This window comes from Chrysemys picta, chromosome 5, assembly GCF_011386835.1.
Source record: "Chrysemys picta bellii isolate R12L10 chromosome 5, ASM1138683v2, whole genome shotgun sequence".
Lineage (NCBI taxonomy): Eukaryota > Metazoa > Chordata > Testudines > Emydidae > Chrysemys > Chrysemys picta.
In genome coordinates this window covers 44585778-44605168 of record NC_088795.1, presented here as the reverse complement: position 1 = coordinate 44605168, position 19391 = coordinate 44585778, and the positions used below count along the sequence as shown (strand labels likewise).

The window sequence follows — 19391 nt, the reverse complement described above, 5'->3', positions numbered from 1 at the left end:
TTGTGTTGTGCTAGATGGCTCAGACAGAAGACTGGAAAAAATGTAGTTGTTTCAGCTTTTAATTGGCCTGTGCCTTTCTCCTTGATTTTCTTTTTCTGACAGTTCTAATTTCTCTCTGAAAATGCTTCCTCCAAAAGGACTGAAAATACAGAAAATAAAAACACTGGCTTCAATATTTGAACTTTCCATTCTTTTCCCCCTCTGGTAGCCTCAGAACTCCGCACAACCTTGCAGCGTCACTAAAGTGTGAACGCTTACACTCATTTTTCTGAAATCAGTTTCTCCCCTAGACATTCTTGAGCTCTCTCTATCAAAACCATTGATCTGGGCATGGTGTTTACTGACTAATCCAACCATTTAAAAGTGTGCTGTCCTTTCCCAAAAAAACTGAAGAGTGGAGAGAACTCCTAACTGCATTACTGTCTAGAACCCTGTGGGTTTATTGGAAAAGGGTATGAAATTCCTCAGCATACGTGCTGCCTATAAATGAAAAACTGTAGACCAGTCTACTGAACTGTGAAAGCCGGAGATTCAGTTAGTCACTTAATGGCATTGCAAAAAGCCACACAAGAAGGCACTGCAATGTCCTTATGCTGTATTACTCTGTGTCATGATGTTGCATCATCATAATTCAGTGTCATGTACTTAGGCTAAGAAAATGAAAATGTCACAGTCATCATGTTGTCCCCTACGGTTAGTATGGCCCTCCTCATCATAGTTTGCCAAGCTGCTGCCAACATCACCACCACCAAACTTTCTTCAGCCTGCTCCCTCTTGAGGCACACAAAAAATGCATCTATAACAAACTCCGTTAAGTATCCCCAGCTCTGGATCTCCCATGTGATCCATCTTCTGTGCTTCCATTTTTAAAATGTGAGGCTCTTCGGGGTGGGAACTGGCTTTATTTCTATGTCCAGTGCTGGGTATTTTATCAATACTAAATCAACAGGGATAGATTGTGCTACAGGGCACAACCATGTGTAAAAGGCAGGGCATGGCTGTGCTGCCCCAGGGAGAAACTTTGACTGTAAGTTATAATTCTTTCTTGGCTGCCCCTGCTCCCAAGGGAAATAATTTGCTCCTGGCCCTTACCAGCCATCATCAGCATAATGAGAGGGAAGGGGCAGCTTTCATCTGGAGAATCGGGGGACAATGACTTTCACCTCTCAGCTTTTGGCTGGCTAAGTAAGGAGACACAGGAAAGCAGAGTGAGGCTGGTCCTTCAAGCAGCAGTGCTCGGCCAGCTCTCCTTTCTGCTGTTGAACAACTAGGCTCAGCAGTATTCTGACCTGCTCTCCATCTCCTCCTGGCTCAGAGGGTCTGAGAGTGGGGAACACAAATTCTAGCAACTGGCCTCCCATCTGACAGGTTTTTGGTGTTGACAGAGCAAACCTGGAGATCCAGGGGGACAGAGGAAATTATGGGGGTGGAGGGACACTTGGCGGGGAGTGATAGTTGATGGGAATGGATGAAGGATAGGGGGACAAACAGGGAAAGTCAGGAGAAAGTTGTAGGAGCAAGAGAGACTGGGCGAAGCCTTGGGGACAGAGAAAGGCTAAGAAGAGGAATAACAGATGGGGGGGGAGCACTGGGGAAAAGGGAATCATGTGGATGGGGGACAGAGACAGGGATCATTTGGGAGGGAAGAGGGAGATATTTTAAGAAGAGGGGGAAATTGGGGTACTGGGAGGGGAACAGGCACAGTGGAAACCTGGGAAAGGACAAGGAGGAAACTTGTTGGAGGATCTTTTGTACAAGAGCTGGAGTTGTCTCACATTAATATGGGGGAGGAGATTTGTTTCCCCATTCCCCATCATTGTATGCAAAATTACTCCACTGCTAGTAACAGATTACTTCTCCTGCACCCTCAGCTTAGCTGTGCTGGCCAGTGCAGGAGGGCCGAGCCATATCTATCCATTCTTCACCCTCCCACTCTCTGGAGGCTCAGCAATTAGCTGCACAGCCCCTAATACCTCACTTGGCACCCATTCCCTTTCCCACTTATGTGAAGGAGGGGGAAGCAGCAGTTTTACATAGCTTGGTTTTGCCCTTTGCTGGAAGCAGAAAACCAGGTAGGCCATACAGGGGAGTGGGGAGTTTTACTACCCCTCCACAGCTGCATAAGGCTGAGCCACAACCTGGTTCATAATAACCACAAAGCAATGCAGAACATAGTGTTGCCTTATGTGTACCAGGCATCAGGTGGATAAACAGCACCCCATTAGCTTTGCCTGAGTCTAAACAATGCACAAGCAATTCTAGTCACACTAGTGAACTCTATGAAAATTGCACGTGCTCCCAAGACCCAAATGTGCCCCAGGAACTACATGTTGAGTGATCTCGATGCAGATCAGTCAGTGTTCCAAATGGTCTCCTTCTCCTGGCTGAAAAGAAAACGTTTATTCATGTGGGAATGTTGAAAAGGGTTTTAGAGATGTCACCGAGGCTCTTTGTGTGGGCTCTTTGGGATGGGCCCTGGGCTCTTTATGTGGTTCATTGGGATGCCTGTTTGTACTGCACTTCCTTGTCTGTTCCCAGCTACAGATTTTGAAATGAAAATGTAAGGCGAGGGGCCTCAGTCCCTCTCAGATGTGAATCCAAATAGGGGACTAAGATTTGACAATCTGTCCAGTGGGTTTGACACACTGTCTACTCTCTGTTTAGTAGATTTCATTTTAGTAAGCTAAATGGCAGAAGATTTTCATCATTAGATGGCAGCCTCCCTTTTCAATATTTGACATTATATTTTTAAATACTCCTGCTGTAAATCTATTTTATTTCTGTGCGGGGTCATAAATGAACATGTTACCCTAAAACTGGAGAGAGATTTTGTTGAGATTCTTCTCCTTGCATAGACCTACTTCCAAGAGGAAGGTACACACACACACAATTTAACTTTACAATACTGTATATCGTGCTAGACACATGAATATTAGTAGATGATAAAACTTAGAGAGGATCCAGAAAAAAATTATAAAGGTTTAGGCAATAAAAAACACAACAACCCTAAATATGTATAGCTTGGCGAATTGACAAGAAAGATGGGGTTCAGAAAGGATATAATGTAATCTAATCAAATACAAGTATCTGAAGTTTCTAAACTCCAAGGAGAGGAATATTGTGTTAACTGACATCTCCAGAAGCAGCCCAGGTTGTCAGTCATTGACAGTAAGTACTGTTTGCAAAAGGACTAACCCAGGATAACAAGGGCTGGTCAATTAGTTCTAGAGAACAGTAGTTATCCATCACTGAATTAATGTAAACATGGATATAGGAAAGGGTAGAAGGTTGAACAGGGAAAAAATAAGGTATTAGCATGAGGAAGAAGAGATAGTTCTCTCCCTGTTCACTTTCTTCTGCCCTCAGTTTTCTTTTCTTTTCTTTCCCATCTCTCTCCTTAACCCAATTTCTCTTTCTCTGCCTAATCTCCTACAGAGCTGAAGCTGCATTTTTTTTAAATCTTCTGTAGTTTTCCAAAAGAATATTAGAGGGGTTTCCCTCAAATGTTTTAACAAAGCAAATGAGTTTTGAATCTAAGGCTACTTCTTTACGTCATGCTTATTTCAGCTGTGTGTAGAGTTCGTACTCAAACATACATGGGCTTAAGTTGCAGTGTAGCTGGTGAGGCATGGTTTAGGTGAGCAGAGTACAGACATGTCTGAAGGTCTGGGTATGTACCCGAGTACATACCCTACATGCTCTCTAGTCGCCCAAGCTGTGCCTCCCCATCTATACTGCTATTTTTAGCCACGTAGTTTCTTGCTGCCCCTCAGCTGCTGGAGCCTTTCCCGTCTGCAGCTGACTTTAGATTTGAACAAGGTCTACATAAGAGAAAGAAATAAAGAGCCAGTTCCTGAAGTGGTGTAAACTGGCATAACTTCATTAAAGTCTATGGTGCTATGCCAATTTATACCAGCTGATGGTCAGGCCAAAGGTTGTACTGGTTACAGAAGAATTAGGATTAAGGGTTGGATGCTGTACTATGCCACAGCTCCATTTAGTGCAGGAGAGGGACAGGGAAGGACGTCAGGGCCTGGTGACAGCTCCACGATTTTGAGGGCCATCACCAGCCCTGATGCCACTTAGAACTGCTGCTGGACAGTTCGAAGTTGCACAACTGATGGGAGGGTCCTCACCAGACTCCATGTCAGTGGATAATTGGTGTAGCAGAGCAGAGCTCCAATATGCCCTCCGCCCATCCCTTTCCTTACACTGATAGGGGAATGTATAGGTGCAGGACCTGTACAACCCTGCCTTTATTATTAAGAGTTACACATAGAATTCCTTGCACAAGATGTGAATTCAGTTCTGTACCCTCAGTTATGGTCTGTTCTCAAGTATATATTTCTTCTGTTCTCAAGAATAATGGATTTTTGGTTCATAGGCATTTCCAAAATAATTTTTTACTTTTTTTTCATGTTGAACAAAATATTTTCACCCCAAAATATTTCATTTTGATTTTTAACATTTAAAAATATTAATAAAATTAAAGATAATTTCAAACTCCCCATTGCTCTCTTGTGCAAGCATATTGTCTAAATCACAATCTAGTCTGCTGAACGTATTGCATTACCTGAGGCTCTCGGAGAAAAGGGAAACCACGTACACAACATGAGCACAGAATGAACAGCAAGGGCAGCGTTTTCCCTTCACTGAGTTTCCTTTATGTGCATCTAGAAAAAGAAAAAGAAGAAAACACCAAAGAAACAGATAAGGAAGCCCTGATATCTCAGTGAGAATAATTAGGGAGTAAGCACTACTAACATACATATGTTTCCATTTTGCTTTGTTTTGGAAAGTTGGGTGGTGCTTTTCTCATCCCTGTTGATTTTGTATAGAATCCTAAGGCTTATCCTGGAGTTATATATTAAGGCCTTTTCACTGTCAGAATTTTTATTCCAAGAAATGTGTGGTGGGATAATATAGATACAGTATTTCCACAATGTGAGCTGTGACATCCCATCATCTAATTTCCCGGCCTTTACACTATCACGTATTTCAATGTGACAGTCATTTTGAATATGGATGATTTGAAAAAGATTTTTAAAATTTTATTTTCAGTCATTTAGAAGATGAGTTAGAGCAATACATCTGAGGGAAAAGCTCCTTTTGATCAAAAAAATTCTTAACTGGAATATTTGGAGTCCAATTTTACCCTGAGTTACATGCATGCAATGTCCACTGACATCAATAGGGCATAATCAGGCCCCAAATTCTGCAAGCATGTAAGCAAGTGCATAACTTTACATATGGTTTAATCCCATTGATTTCAATGGAATTGCTCCTGCATGTAAAGTTATTGACAAACATAAGTGCTTAAAGGATCCTGGCTTTGGATTTTTAAGATGTGAAGGGGAATGTACAATGGTGGAAATTATTTTGTTTCCATTCAATTATCTATGACTTGGCTACAATGTGCTGCAGATTTCTATGCAAAACTCTCCAGTAATATCAGTTCAATTCTGCTCATAAATCAGTAGCATAATGTAACTGAATATGGATTTTCTACCTGTATAATAAAACAGAGTGATTGTCTCAGAGATGAGGATATTTTAGAACATGTCATGAAAAAGCAGAATTTTACCTTAAAAGGTGTTTTCTGCTTCTTCAGCCCACCAGTCTGAAGTGACTGGCTACAGCCTGTTAAATCAAATCTACAGAAGGAGTTGCACCTTATCAGTTTAGACTGGTGGACATGAGCATACAGAAAAACTATTCTTGTGCAAGTTATTTTTAATATTCAGCAGCATATATGTGTGTATGTTTGAGGTTCCCGTTTCCTCAATCAGAGGATTTGAGTGTACTCTAGGACTTGGGGAGAATATCTAATTATGTGAATGAAATTTTATTGAGGGATGAGGCATCATAAACATCTACTTGCTTTTATCTGAGGATCAGAAACAGGGAATCACAAAGAAATCAGTAAACAATGAAATATATTTTTGGTTGATCACAGACAATATGAAAAGGGAGCTTAGATTAATGTACTCCAAATGTGTAGACTGAAGCCACATTAAAGGAATGCCATCAATGTAGAGTAAACCCACATTGTATATTATTTCCCTGTAACAAAATAAACTGATAATCTCAGAGTTTTTAACTGGTATAATGCAAATCTCAATATGTTTAGTGTTAATTTCAAAAGATTTTGTTCACTGAAGCTTTCATGTGTTGTTAAAATCACTGCTTGCATCTGGTACAGTCAGTATTAGAGGATAATACTCAAACCAAGCACGCAGCTTTTTGACAGATGTTTAATTACAGAAAGTTTTCAGACTGAGAAATAATTTGTGGATCTCCTGTTATTTCAGATGTAACTACTTATATACAAATGTGTACTGTTCTGGCCTGTTATCTTCTGCTGAGTGCTCTGATTGTTGGGCGACAACTTGAAAACAGCAGCGTATTTAGCCAAAAGAGTGTGTTAAGTCTCCTTTGTCAGATCAGACACAAGATGGCCAATAAATCTAAAACAAATACAGTAATGCATAAGAAAACTTTAGCTGTTATTCTTTGTATGTAACTATTTATCATTTGCTTAAGTTCTCCAAAGAAAAGAAAGAGATAACTAGTCCATCCTGACAAATCATTCACGCCATCCTCATGCACAGTAAAAACACTTTCCCAAAGATTCTTCTTTTTCTTAGGTTTCAGAGTAGCAGCCGTGTTTGTCTGTATCCGCAAAAAGAAGAACAGGAGTACTTGTGGCACCTTAGAGACTAACAAATTTATTAGAGCATCCGAAGAAGTGGGCTGTAGTCCACGAAAGCTTATGCTCTAATAAATTTGTTAGTCTCTAAGGTGCCACAAGTACTCCTGTTCTTCTTCTTTTTCTTACACTCCTATTGCCGACACTTCAGAAAGGTTGGGACTTGAATGAAGATGGAAATCATGGATGAGTGTGTATAAAGATATATAACTATTTATTACCGATATACCCCCAAAGTAGTACACCACCATGTAAAATGGACATTGAATTATTAATAGAAATCTGTCTAAATGCATATGTGGTGGAAAGCAGATTTTTTTATTCAAGGAGAGAGGATTCTTTTGAACCTCTCTCCAAGCCTTAAGGATACCACCCTTCATGCTTTCCATCTCCCTAGAAAAGATGAATGCCTCTCCTTTCTGAAAACATTAATACCACTCCTGTAATGCCAGAAGGAGATAACGGCATGTGAGGCGAATCACACTCACACTGGTTGAAATGCACCCCATTGCAAAAGGCACAGCACAAAACTTAAGCGGGACTTAAGGTGGTGCATAGGTCTTGTGCTGACTGACTATATTGTGATGAATTTCTTCCACACAACAAATGTGTGTGACACCTTTCACTGTGCTCCCCGCAGCACTATAGAAAGCCAGTTTAACCCATTATTTATGTTCTGTGCCTGGTTGACATTACACCACAGATATGAAAACTGCAGAATAAAAGGAATAGCTCAATACTTAGTGGAGATGAATTAACGTGTTATTCACCATGACAGAGCTCTGTGCATATGTTCGAGGTCAACAATATACTATTCTTAAAGACCATATGCCATGGAGGAACTGGTAAAAAGAATATCAAGGGATGAAAACAAAAAGAGAGTAACAAATAAGTATTTTCAATGATATGTGCTACACTTTTTAAATAAATATTTTAATTCTATTATTGGCATTTACAAGTAGAAAGCATACAGTATGTTACAAATTTATCAAAAGGTGAAAAATATGGATGTTACATAAGTAACAAATGTAAAAAAAAAGTATTTTTCTTACCTTCCCTGAAAGTAAGAAAACTATTCAGCATAGGAAAATATTGATATCAAAAACACAGTTTAGGTAAAAAAAAAGTCTTTACACAGTACAATAGGATCTTCAGTTCTGCAGGAACACATGAAGGGTTTTGTGAATTTCTATTTAGCCTATACGTTTTAGGGGATTCAGAACAAACAATAAGCTATTGTAAGTCAGTCTACCAGGAGTTTTCTCTCATATTAGCTCCACAATGCTAGAGTGCAGTAATTTTTATACAATAAATAATTCTTCAAAAGTTTCTGTCTCAGAAAATTATGTAATGCAGAAAATGCCCCTCCAAGGTCACGTGGGCTAGGCAGTGCTTTGATAATAATTATAACACTGATTATGACATCTAAGCACTTTACAGATGTTAGCTAATGAATCCTCACAATACCCCTGTGAGGCAGGCAAGTAAGTATTATTATCATCATGCCCCCATTGTACAGATGGGTCAGCTGAAACTTTGACAGACTGAATGACTGACCCGTGGCTGAGCTGAGATTAGAATGCAGGAGCTCCTAGTATCTAGTCTGGTTGCAATCCATTAGAACATGCTGCCTCTGTAGACTATACTATCTGTTTGATCTGACAACTTTCAATAATTTCATGCCAGGGAAAAGCACTGGGAGGAGTGCAGAGGTGGGGGATAAGCATCCAAAAATATTTCATAGTGATTCAGAAGCTCTCACACAACTTTGTCAATGAAAAAAAATCCTAAAGTGCTGGACAGGTTGAGCCGCTTCTAGCACCTCTTGTATGGATGAAACGTACGGCACTTTTGCCAGCAATTACTCAAACTTATTTCTTCCTTAAAGTTTACACATAGAGGAATTGCAGGATATGGTAAGTACATTTTCTGAGAGACTCTAATAGTGTAATTCCTTCATTCACCCTCCTTCTTCCATGTGTCTCTTAAGGGAAATAAAATCCTCAATACTCTTGCATTGCAAAACAAGTTATTAAGTTGTAGACAATACACACACTCCCACAATAAAAACATCTGAGCTTATTTTCAGATCAAAGCATTATTAATTTAAAAATCACAAACCAAACAATGGTAAATAGGAAACCCTTTTCAAATGCTGCATGCTGAATGTCTTGTTTTTAAAATACAATGCATGCAGGAGAAATAAATTCACCCAAGCATAATTAAATTAAAAATGTTTTAAGTCTGTTTCAGCAGCATAATGGTTATTATTTTTAAAAGTCTCCTCCAACCACACTGGCCTGGGCTTAAAATGCTGACTTTCACTTATCTACAACCATACAATGGTTTCACTGTTCCATGATTTTGCATTTTGACAATGCCAGTATATGAGGTCTATACATATTGTTCTGCTTCCCCATCTTTGGAAACGGGCTTTGTTGTACCACCTTTGCTTTCTTCATTTGTGTTTGCTGCTGCTTTTTCTGGGAGTGATGCTAAATCTTTAAAAACATCTACATAATGTCCAAAGCCTGGACCCCAGTTCAAAAGGTTGTCCCAGTTGAAATTTCCAGTTTGCTGTCCAAGCTTTATGGGCAATGTGTTCTCAGCAATATTAGATGTTGTTGCTTGTGCACCCACAGGCCCACCCTCAGCTCTCCGGCCAGGGTACCTCCTAGGCTTCAGCCTAGCACCATAATTGTCATCATCATCTGCATCTGACTCATTGACTTGAGATAATTTGGGCATTCTGGATGTGTACACCATAGGCTTGTCTCTATCATACTCCATTTCTGAGCAAGTGAAAGACTCATGGGAGTCACTATCAGATGATGATTCTGGAGCTGGAATACCATCAGCTGGATTCCTTGTTCTTGACAGTGGCCTTCTGCAGTCCTCCTCTGAAGAAGACCTTCCGTGATCAGCACTACAGATGCTTGGATTTCTAGGGCGAGGAGTGTTAAGTCTCTCCACCTCTTCAATAGAGAGTCCTACAGGAGGAGCAGTCTCCAGAGGAATCTGTCCTATTGGTTGCTTTAGGCGACTTCCTGGTCTGGAACCATGAGTTGCCATGGTCTGGGGACTCTTACTTCTTCTCCCTAGTCTAGTGGCATAGTTAAAAATGCCAGGCTGGCAGACATCATTGTGCATCTCCAAAGGACTCCCTTCTCTTATTGACAGATGAAGTTCCCTTGCTGGACTGTTTCTGTAGAAAGCTGATGACTTGGAGAATGGAGCGGGGCTGTGACGAGACAAAGGGTTGGGAGTAGGGCATGCAGAGTGGCTTAAGGAAGTTGTCCTTAGTCCCTGACTGTATGAAGGTTGATAAGTCAAGCTGCTTGCTCCCAGTGGCATTGGGGACTGCCTGGCAAAGCCTAGTGGGCTATGCCTCTGGATAGAGAATTTGGGCGTGTGACTCCGGAACTGCTTGTAGTGCTGAATGATGTCTGCGTCTGAAGGAGCAATGCTGCTTGCATTTTCAATGTCATAGTGCTCTATCTCAGGTTCAGGGGAAGCCAGAGGGGCACTGGGGATAGTCTCTGTATTATGGGGTATGTCTGTCTCATCATAGATGAGATAAGGGTTTTCTCTTTCAATTATATCAGGTTTAGGGTTCCCTTCAGGCTGCTTCCTGACAGTCATGTCATCGCCATAGGGCGGAATGTTGTCAGGATCATCAAATGCAACATTCTCACTCCCTTTTTTCTTCTTTTCCTTTGTTTTCCTCTCCTCCTTTGGCACTTTTGTCTTTTTTCTCCTGCACTGATTACAAAGGATCAGGCTAAGTACAAGCAGGGCAAGAACTGTAGCACAACTGCCAACAATAGCAGGAACAGCCCAGAGTGGCAGAGAGAGCTCGGCTTGGTGAGGGTGAGGGACGCATATGTGTCCTCCATTGATTCCACCCTTGCACACATGTCCCTGGGCACACAGGATACCAAGACAAGCCACTACCGTCTCACATGTTCTTCCTGTGTATGATTCAGGACAGCTGCAGGTAAATCCAGAATGCGCACCAGGTTCACAGCTGCCACCATTCTGGCAAGGGTTGGAGGCACAGGCTCCTGGAGGGACACATTTATATGCATACCACTGGTTAATGCACATTAATTCACCCCAGCAGGGACTGCTGGCACAAATGTTGGGACCTCGGCAGCCAATCTTCACAAAGGGGTCCGTTTTGGATATGGTAGCAATGCTGTGCTTTCCACTGAAAGGAAGGCTTTCTCCACGGTACTTCACATAGGCAAAACAGCCATCAAAACCTAGGGAGAAAGAACAACAGTCACTTTGGCACCTCAAGATAGAGTGTCTACGCAGTCAAAACAAAATACCAATGTTCAGTGTCAAAAAGGAATCTCGCAGAATAGTCACAATATGCAAGGTGATTTGTATGATTTGTAGAAAAGTGCCAAGAAAGATCTACATTATTAATAATACAGTGCATACTCAACCCTTACAATGCAACTGTTCCTGTAGTTTTGTAAAGGACCAACATTAAAAGCAGCATTTTGGATAACCCAAGAATAAAATAATCTCTATTTACTGAAGTAGTTTTAATCAATATGCAGCGTCTCCTGCAAGTGTAAATTAGTAGGCCAAGTTATGCTCTTAATTACACTCATGAAACCTTACTGATTTCAGTGCCATCGCAGGGGTGTGACCGAGGGCATAATGTGTCCCAATAATTTCAGCTTTAAAAATATTTTGTGTTTCTTTAGGTGAACAGATAATTATCTCAGGGCATGGCTATACTTGCAGATGTAGAACGCTTTGAGTTAAATCAGCCTTTGTAGAGTGCAGTAGGGAAAACGCTACAATCTGTCCACTCTGACAGCTGGAAGCGCACTGGTGTGACCACATTAGCAGCTCTTGCAACGGCCACAGAGAGCAGTGCATTGTGGTAACTATCCCAGCATGCAAATGGCTGCAACATGCTTTTCAAATGGGGGGGTTGGGTGGAGTGTGACAGAGAGTGTGTTGTGTGTATGTGGAAGGAGAGAGAGTGGGTTTTGGGGGGCTGAGAGCATGTCAGCATGCTGTCTTTTAAGTTCAGACAGCAACAGACCCCCCTTCCCCACCCACCCACCACCTCTCTCTCTCAGACACAGCATTCCACAGTAATAGTTGCTTTGTCTCGGGACAGATAAGTATGCTGACTGTCAGAAACGGAGCTTTCAAAGGGCATATCCACATTCCTGCAGTGATTACAAAACAATGGCAAGAGTGGCAACTTGATTTAAGGTGATTATGGACGTTTCCAGAGGCTGATCAGAGCGCAGTAATGCAACATCTTGTCCAGACTGGCGCTCCAGTGGGGGCGCTCCAGCAAACGTTATTCCACTTGCTGAGGTGGAGTACCAGCAGCTCTGTAGCCATGGAGTCAGAGAGCTCTATGTGCCTTGCCAGCATGGACGGGTAGTGAGCTAGGGCGCCCGAGGCTCCTTTATTGCACTGTAACTCGCAAGTGTAGCCAAGCCCGCAGTTACACTAAGGCCTTGGCTACTCTTGTGAGTTACAGCACATTAAAGCAGCCCCGGGAGCACTAGCTCACTCCCCATCCACACTGGCAAGGCACGTAGAGCACTCTGACTCCGCAGCTAGAGCGCTCCTGGTACTCCACCTCGGCGAGAGGAATAACGTTTGCTGCACTTTGGCTACAACGCCCAGGCGTCAGTGTGGACGAGGTGTTGCAGCTGCAAGTGCCGCAAATGTGGCCACGCCAGTGCGCAAGCAGCTGTCAGTGTGGACAGACTGCAGCGCTTTCCCTACTGCGCTCTCCGAAGGCAGGTTTAACTCACAGCGCTCTACATCTGCAAGTGTAGCTATGCCCTAATATAAATCTGGAGTAATCCACTGAATTCACTGGAGTTACTGCAGCTTTGCATCAGTATAATTGACATAAGAATTGGGTCCAGTGCCTTCTCAGGTTTAGTCTCAAATTTTAAGAACTTACTTTCTTTGGTAGTTATTTGCCTGCAGTATTTAATGAGTCATTTGCTCATAAACTTTTTGATAAAATCTCACTATCACTGCAAATGGAGCAAGCATGGAAACCTGCTTTGAGAAAGTGATAAGGAGCAACAGCAAGGTTAAATAAAGAAGGATCATTCTAAAGAACTTCTAGCACAACATTTACTAGACACTGTTAATGGTATTTTTTAAAAATAAATATTTTTCGCATACTGTGTGCAGAAAGGGATGGAAGATAATGACAAGCAAGCAGTTAAATAATTTATCTGAACATTATTCTCTTTGAATAGAGACTTAATAAATGATTTCAAAACATCTTGCAAAAGGCTTTTTTTAAAGTCTGCTAAATAAGGGGTTTAAGAGAGCTTAAGGTTTTATTAATCAAAACCCTAGGTTTACAAAAACATGCTTAGGTCAAAATTTTCAAACCTGCATCCCAAGTGTAGGTATCTCATGCTGAAATAAATGGCCCTTTTTTTTTTCAGAAGCAAAGAAAAACACTGATCATCCCACAGTCCCCAGTGCCTTCAGTATGTCTGAAAAATCAGGCCAGTTTTATCTAGGTGCCTAAATATGGAGGTGGAGGCACCCAAGTTTGAATATTTGAATTCAGTTTTTAAGAGTTTTTAAATGTAAAATAAACATACATTGTATAGCACATGACCCATTTTCGGCTTGGGAATCATCTGCCGCAAGCTTTTTAGCTTGGAAATAAAGCTCATACCAAGAGGAAAAAAAGCTTCAGATTAAAAAAAGGCATTTGCAAACATACACATTTCTGTCATCTGGTGACAAGATTAGATGTGAGCTTTGAAGTACAAATGAATATTTTTGTGACTGTAGCCTGAGTCTCTAAACTGTGGTGTGACCCATCAAGATGCTGTTTAAGGGTTATATTTTCAGATCTTTACTCTAATTTTGCTTTCCATGGAAACAGAATTATTATGCTAAAGTACTGAGTAATCAGTGGGCGGCTGAATTTTGGGGAAGCATACATTTTCTACACATATAACTTCTATGTTCACCAAATCCATTATCAGATTACAGACCCCATTCATTAAAGAGGTGGTTATGTGATTGGGGCTCTTATGTCAAATGACTTTACATGGAAACCATCCATAATCTTGCCAGGAATGCATATATGCTAAAATACTGGACTGAAATCAAATTTATAAATTCACTCCCTGGTAAAAAATATGCATGAGCATAGTTCAGACAATCAGTATTTAAAGTCCCCAAAAGGAATTTCAGCATGTGTTCACTCTATAGCCTTAATTTATAACAGAGGTTATTCCTAAAGCCACACATCTTCATGTCATCCATGATCTCAAATCTTCTTTTCCCTCTGACTTTTCCCTTATCTCTAAATCTGCCTATCACCCTTACCTTGATCCTGGCTTTGCTGAAGTCCTTATTCATGGCTTAACAAATTCCTGGATGTCTAATACAATTCATTTTTCTGTAGTTTTTCTAATGTCCCACTCTTTAGACTGTAAATGTGCTATAGCCAGAGTCCTCACCTCTATTGCTTTAGGAAGCAGTATGTTCATGGCTTCATGTCTCTGAATCTAACATGGTTTGGGTCTAACACCGTCTCTTAACTGTGACCCAGGTTTTCAGAATTGTGAAAGCAGATAGGGCTAAATTATCCCTGGTTGTTGTGTCTTCAAGGAAGCAAATCCCCCCAAAAGCAGAGTAGTGGGGAGCAAGTGGCACTCTTTCTCTGTGCACATAGGAGTTCAGGGAGGGATTGTGCTTCCCTGAGACACAGTCCTTTCCAGCAGATCCTTGGGGCAGTGAAGCTTTGCATTGAACTTTACTCCATGCTATGGCTATTTGAGACAACCATATCCATAATTTACACTCCCAATTACTGTGAATGCACACACAGTTGTTTTAATACACACAGATTATGTGCGTGCACAAGTCTGAAAATTTGGCAGCTGTATACTTATTCTACAGCTCCAATATTAGCTTCCTCTTGGTCTCCTCCCTGAAGCTTTCAGTAGTTAGAGAGTGATGGGAGGATACTTCTTTCACTAGTATCTATCTGGAACTCTCTCCTCAACTCTAAGTCACTGAGGGTATGTCTACACTGGCACTTCATCGACAAAACTTTTGTCGTTCAGGGGTGTTAAAAAAACACTTCCCCAAACAACTAAAGTTTTACCAATGAAAAGCACTGGTGTGAACAGCTCATTGTCGGCACGAGCACTCTCCTGCTGACAAAGCTGCTGCCGCTCGTGGGGAGTGGAATTTTTTTGTCGGCAGGAGACCTCTCTCTTGCCGACAAATAGCAGCCACGCTATTTGCTGTATAGTGCAGCCATAGCCTGAGTCACAGCAAAACTTTATATCTCACTTTAAAACCTTCCTTTTCTCCTTAGGATTGATTGTCACTAGAATCCATCGTTGTGATGGCTTGTTTTCAGGAAGCTATTCAAAACTAACTGCATCTTATAGAATATAATAAAAATGCTTGAGAAAGAAGTAAAAAAATATGTGTGCCAATCGAACGATGAAATATAGCAGTTTTAAATTACAAACAATAAAAGAGGAGTAAACATTTCATTCATTACTGATGTCTGAGAAAGTTTCAACAAGTCTAAATATTATGGTTGGAGGTGATAGATTGCAAGTATTTATACTAACATCGCTATAAATTGTGGAGGACTCTTTAAAGATGCCTAGCATAGAGATAAATGGTATTAATATTGACTCTGCTATGAAATGGCAGATTTAGTCAAGGCACACTGGATGGCAGGACTGACTTTAGATTTCAAAGGACACTATTTTAAAGACTGAACACACTCTGATGTCAGAAATGAGAGAGTAGCGGTTTTCAATGTCAAATATGTTGTGATCAGAGATGCGAGTCTCTATTGTATTGTCTCTATTGTATTAAGGATACTGCCAAGTTTTACACACATACTCTTCCTATGCCATGGCAGTGATAGGTTTCTTTTGTGAAAGAGCTGTGTTTTCTTTCATTATTGCTCTAATATTCATTTTCGCCTATTTTTATATTTCTGAATAAAGGGGAAAATGAGGATTTAGGTTCAGGTTGGGAACCAAGTAAAATAGAGGATTTGCTTGCTTCATTCCTGGTGGTCTCTTTCTACTAGACATATGATCTGCAGCAATTGTGATTTTGTCAGTATACTTGGGTTTGAGTGCATTATTGGATTTACAATATTGGATTTATAATATTAGACTGCCCCCATGTATGTTTTTGTCTGCCTCTCCTAGTACTTCAGATATTTTCAAACATCTGAGTTCACACAGAGTTTTATATCTCCCCTTTGTAAATCTTTGGTAAGTCATACACAGTGTAATCCAATATTAAAAAAATATGAAAAAGATTTTGGACTGTGCATTCCTAATGCAAGCCAGACTCTCATAATTCATTTATTTCTCCATCAGTCAATGTGTTAGGAGTTACTGTCCTCATTTTATTTTATTCCTGCTTTGCTACAAATGTCTCTATTTTTTAATGCATAGACTGTAGTTTGGGCATAAAATACATATGTAAAAAAGGACAGAGTCAGATATGGCATGCATGCAATTTCACATCACATCTTGCATCAACTCACCATGAGTGGAAGTCATTGTTTACATTGGATATTGTCAAAAATGTGAAGTGTTAACTTTCAACCGTCAAATTACTTTATTTGGTGATAATCCTTTGAATTAGTCAGGTTTTCAATATGAAGATTGATTTTTAAACATATGTCTGCTCTGCCTAACATACCTCACAGTCTGCAGTTAAAAATCATGTCTACCTTTTCTTATCATAAGCAGAATATCAGCTAAAAAGTTGACTAGTTTTGTTTTCAGAGTCTTATATTGAGACTTTAACTCTCTAAGGGAACTGATCTATTCTAAGCAGTTTTACATTATTCAGTGGGTGTTTCTTATTGCACTTAGTTTCTGTTTCTCAGATGAAGAAAGAGGAGGATTTATTTCTGACAGCAGTATAAGGCAGAAGGAAGTTGGAATTGCAGAAATCGTTGTAATCACATTAATGACAGGCCAAATACTGCAGTTCTTACCAAACCCCTACTCAAGCAAAATTCTCATTTACCTGGGTAAAACATTTGCCTGGATTTGTAACATTTGGGCTAAAGTAAGACTATTTAAACTGATATTAGGAAAATAATATGATTTATTCACTGCCTCAGATTAAAGAGACACGAAGACATATGGCAATGACATATACTGTCAAACAGTATTATGCATTTTTGATCCTTCAAAAACTAAACACACTCCTTTGAAAAATAAAACAAATTAAAAAAATACAACAATAAAAGGACAAATCTTGCAGTCCTACTCAAGAGAAACGGTCATCGATTTGAAATGGAAGTTTTCCTGACTCAGGGTCTGTAGGATTTGGCCTAGTAATAATCCCTACAATATTTTTAAAAAATATTTAGTAAATGGGATCCCCTACTTGAGGTCCCAGGTGTAAATTGACCAGTGTTTCATATCTACATCATTCACTCATGTCAGGATGATGTTTTTAAAAGATATATACATATGTGTATGTGTACGAGCATTCTCTTTTTTACCTGTCTCTGTGCTTCTGGAAGTGTGGCTTGGTGGGATTCCTCCCAAAGAAACTGTAAGAACATTAAGACCTCCAAAGTCTTGTGTGACATGGAGAATCTCTCTGCTGTAGGTCTTGTCAATGGATAGAACAGTGGCAGATCCATTCTTTTCAATAAGGAGGGAATGCCACTGACCATCTGCAGTGTAAACTTCAGGAATATTCCTCTCCACTTTCCCAGCAACTCCAGCATCAGATGTGTAATGCACCTTGCCACTCTTTATCTATAAAGACATTGGAAAAAAGCAAATGATATATTATTAAAATTACAACAATGCACCAGAAATAAAACACAATGTCTCAGGGTACCATTTGATCATTATAACCCAAATCATTTAACCGTTATAAATGAAGGGGGGGAAAGCAATGACCATTTTAGTCACACAGATAAATGCCCCTAATGTATGAAGCCACCTGAATTTGCCTTTAGATTCCACCTTTTTTTTCTTTTAAAACCAAATTATTTTGCATTAATATACAGAGAAGACATGTGATATGGGCACTACATCATTTCTGGTACAAGTAAGATAGTTGGATATAGTCAGTAGTATCTTATATGTTCTTGCTGAAGAAATTCAAAATGGTGAACAACTTTTCCTTGAAAAAATGTTTGTCTTTGCCAAACTGATTGATGTCTCACTGATATTCCCTTAGAAGTCCATGGATCAAATGCTCTGAGGTCCATTGAACAAAACATGATTTTGCGTAAGCATAGTCAAGTGCCTCCTTTTTTATTATAAGTGGCAAGGTGCTTTTCAGAACAAACAGACACTTCCCTTGCCCCAAAGAGCATGCATCTAGTTTTCATTATGACAGCAAGTAAGGGTAACAATCAGCTAGGAGCGGATGGGATGAGGAAAAAGCAACAAAATCATCTGATTACTCAGTTTAGACACATGCATAATTAGATAGCTCAAATTTCCTTGTCTCAATACTAATATTTTCTGACTTGCTTCTTGTGGGCATCAGAGATAGGTTTGAATTAAAAGACAGTGGTGGTTTAGGGAGGATGTCCCAAACTCAGAGGGAGATATGGAAAAAAGGGACTAAAATGGTTGTGAGAGAAGTGGACAAATGGGGCAGAGAGCTGGCACCACTGGCAGAGTGGCGAGGGGACCCTACTGTTTGCTGTTGCCATTTCTCCTGCCCACCTTCTCTTCTCTCTGATTTTTTAAATTTATTTATTTGAGAATAAAGGCTTCTTTTGGAGCAAGGCCAGTGGTTCTCTTATATTTAGAAAGTGTCTGTCACATCATGGGTAGCACTGGAAACTAATATTAATAACTTAGAAGAACAGAGTCTCCTTATCCAGTCTGCAAAATTAGTCCAAATTTGGGAATCCTGGTGGATGAAGGGCCACTACATTTGACTGAAGGCATTTTCATCATCTATGAAAATTATACCCCAGACTCTCAAGTAATTTCATTGGGATTTCAGCAAAGCAATTAGCCATACCTCAAACTTTAAGCATGTGCTTAAATGCTTTGCTGAATTGGGGCCACAGGCAAGAACAGGATATTATGCAGGAGTGAATGAAGTTGTAATTCTTTGCTTCATTTCTTCTTTTTGGACTGCTATTTTCTCCTTTTCAATTCCTTTTCTATTCAGATCCCTTCTCACATACACTCCACTTCAGCCCTAAGTCTGGAGGATAAAGGGCCAAATTCTCTCATTTACACTGATGCAACCCAGGCTTGGCCCTAACAACCTCATTCAAGAACACAATGCATCTACAAAAAGAACAGGAGTACTTGTGGCACCTTAGAGACTAACAAATTTATTTGAACATAATAAATTTTTTAGTCTCTAAGGTGCCACAAGTACTCCTGTTCTTTTTATGGATACAGACTAACACGGCTGCTACTCTGAAACAATGCATCTAGTTGCTCTGTAAGTCACGTAAGGCAATGAATAGTCACTGGGAATAGCAGGAGGTCAATTAGTCCAAAACCTTTTCTTCTGTTGGGGTCTGAAAGCATTTGCAATGCAATTCTCTAAGTCACACAATGCATCCGCTTGAGTATTCTGTGATACAGCAGTATACAATTATATCGATTTCTTTTAGAGTTTTTTTACTGGTCTCCATTGCTATAGGGTGTGAGTA

The 19391-nt window shown here is 40.2% G+C and overlaps 1 protein-coding gene across 1 annotated transcript in view; it reads right to left on the bottom strand.

Annotated features, from left to right (window-relative positions):
* Positions 1 to 7621: 7621 nt before the first annotated feature.
* FAT4 (FAT atypical cadherin 4) overlaps positions 7622 to 19391 on the bottom strand; it is a 244774-nt gene continuing 233004 nt past the window's right edge. The window contains exons 16-17 of the mRNA XM_005309369.4: positions 17250 to 17511; positions 7622 to 10974 (exon numbers count right to left, since the gene is read on the bottom strand). Of these exons, the coding sequence (XP_005309426.2) occupies positions 9104 to 10974; positions 17250 to 17511 (2133 nt within the window). The 3' untranslated portion in view covers positions 7622 to 9103. The remainder of the gene's footprint in view (positions 10975 to 17249; positions 17512 to 19391) is intronic.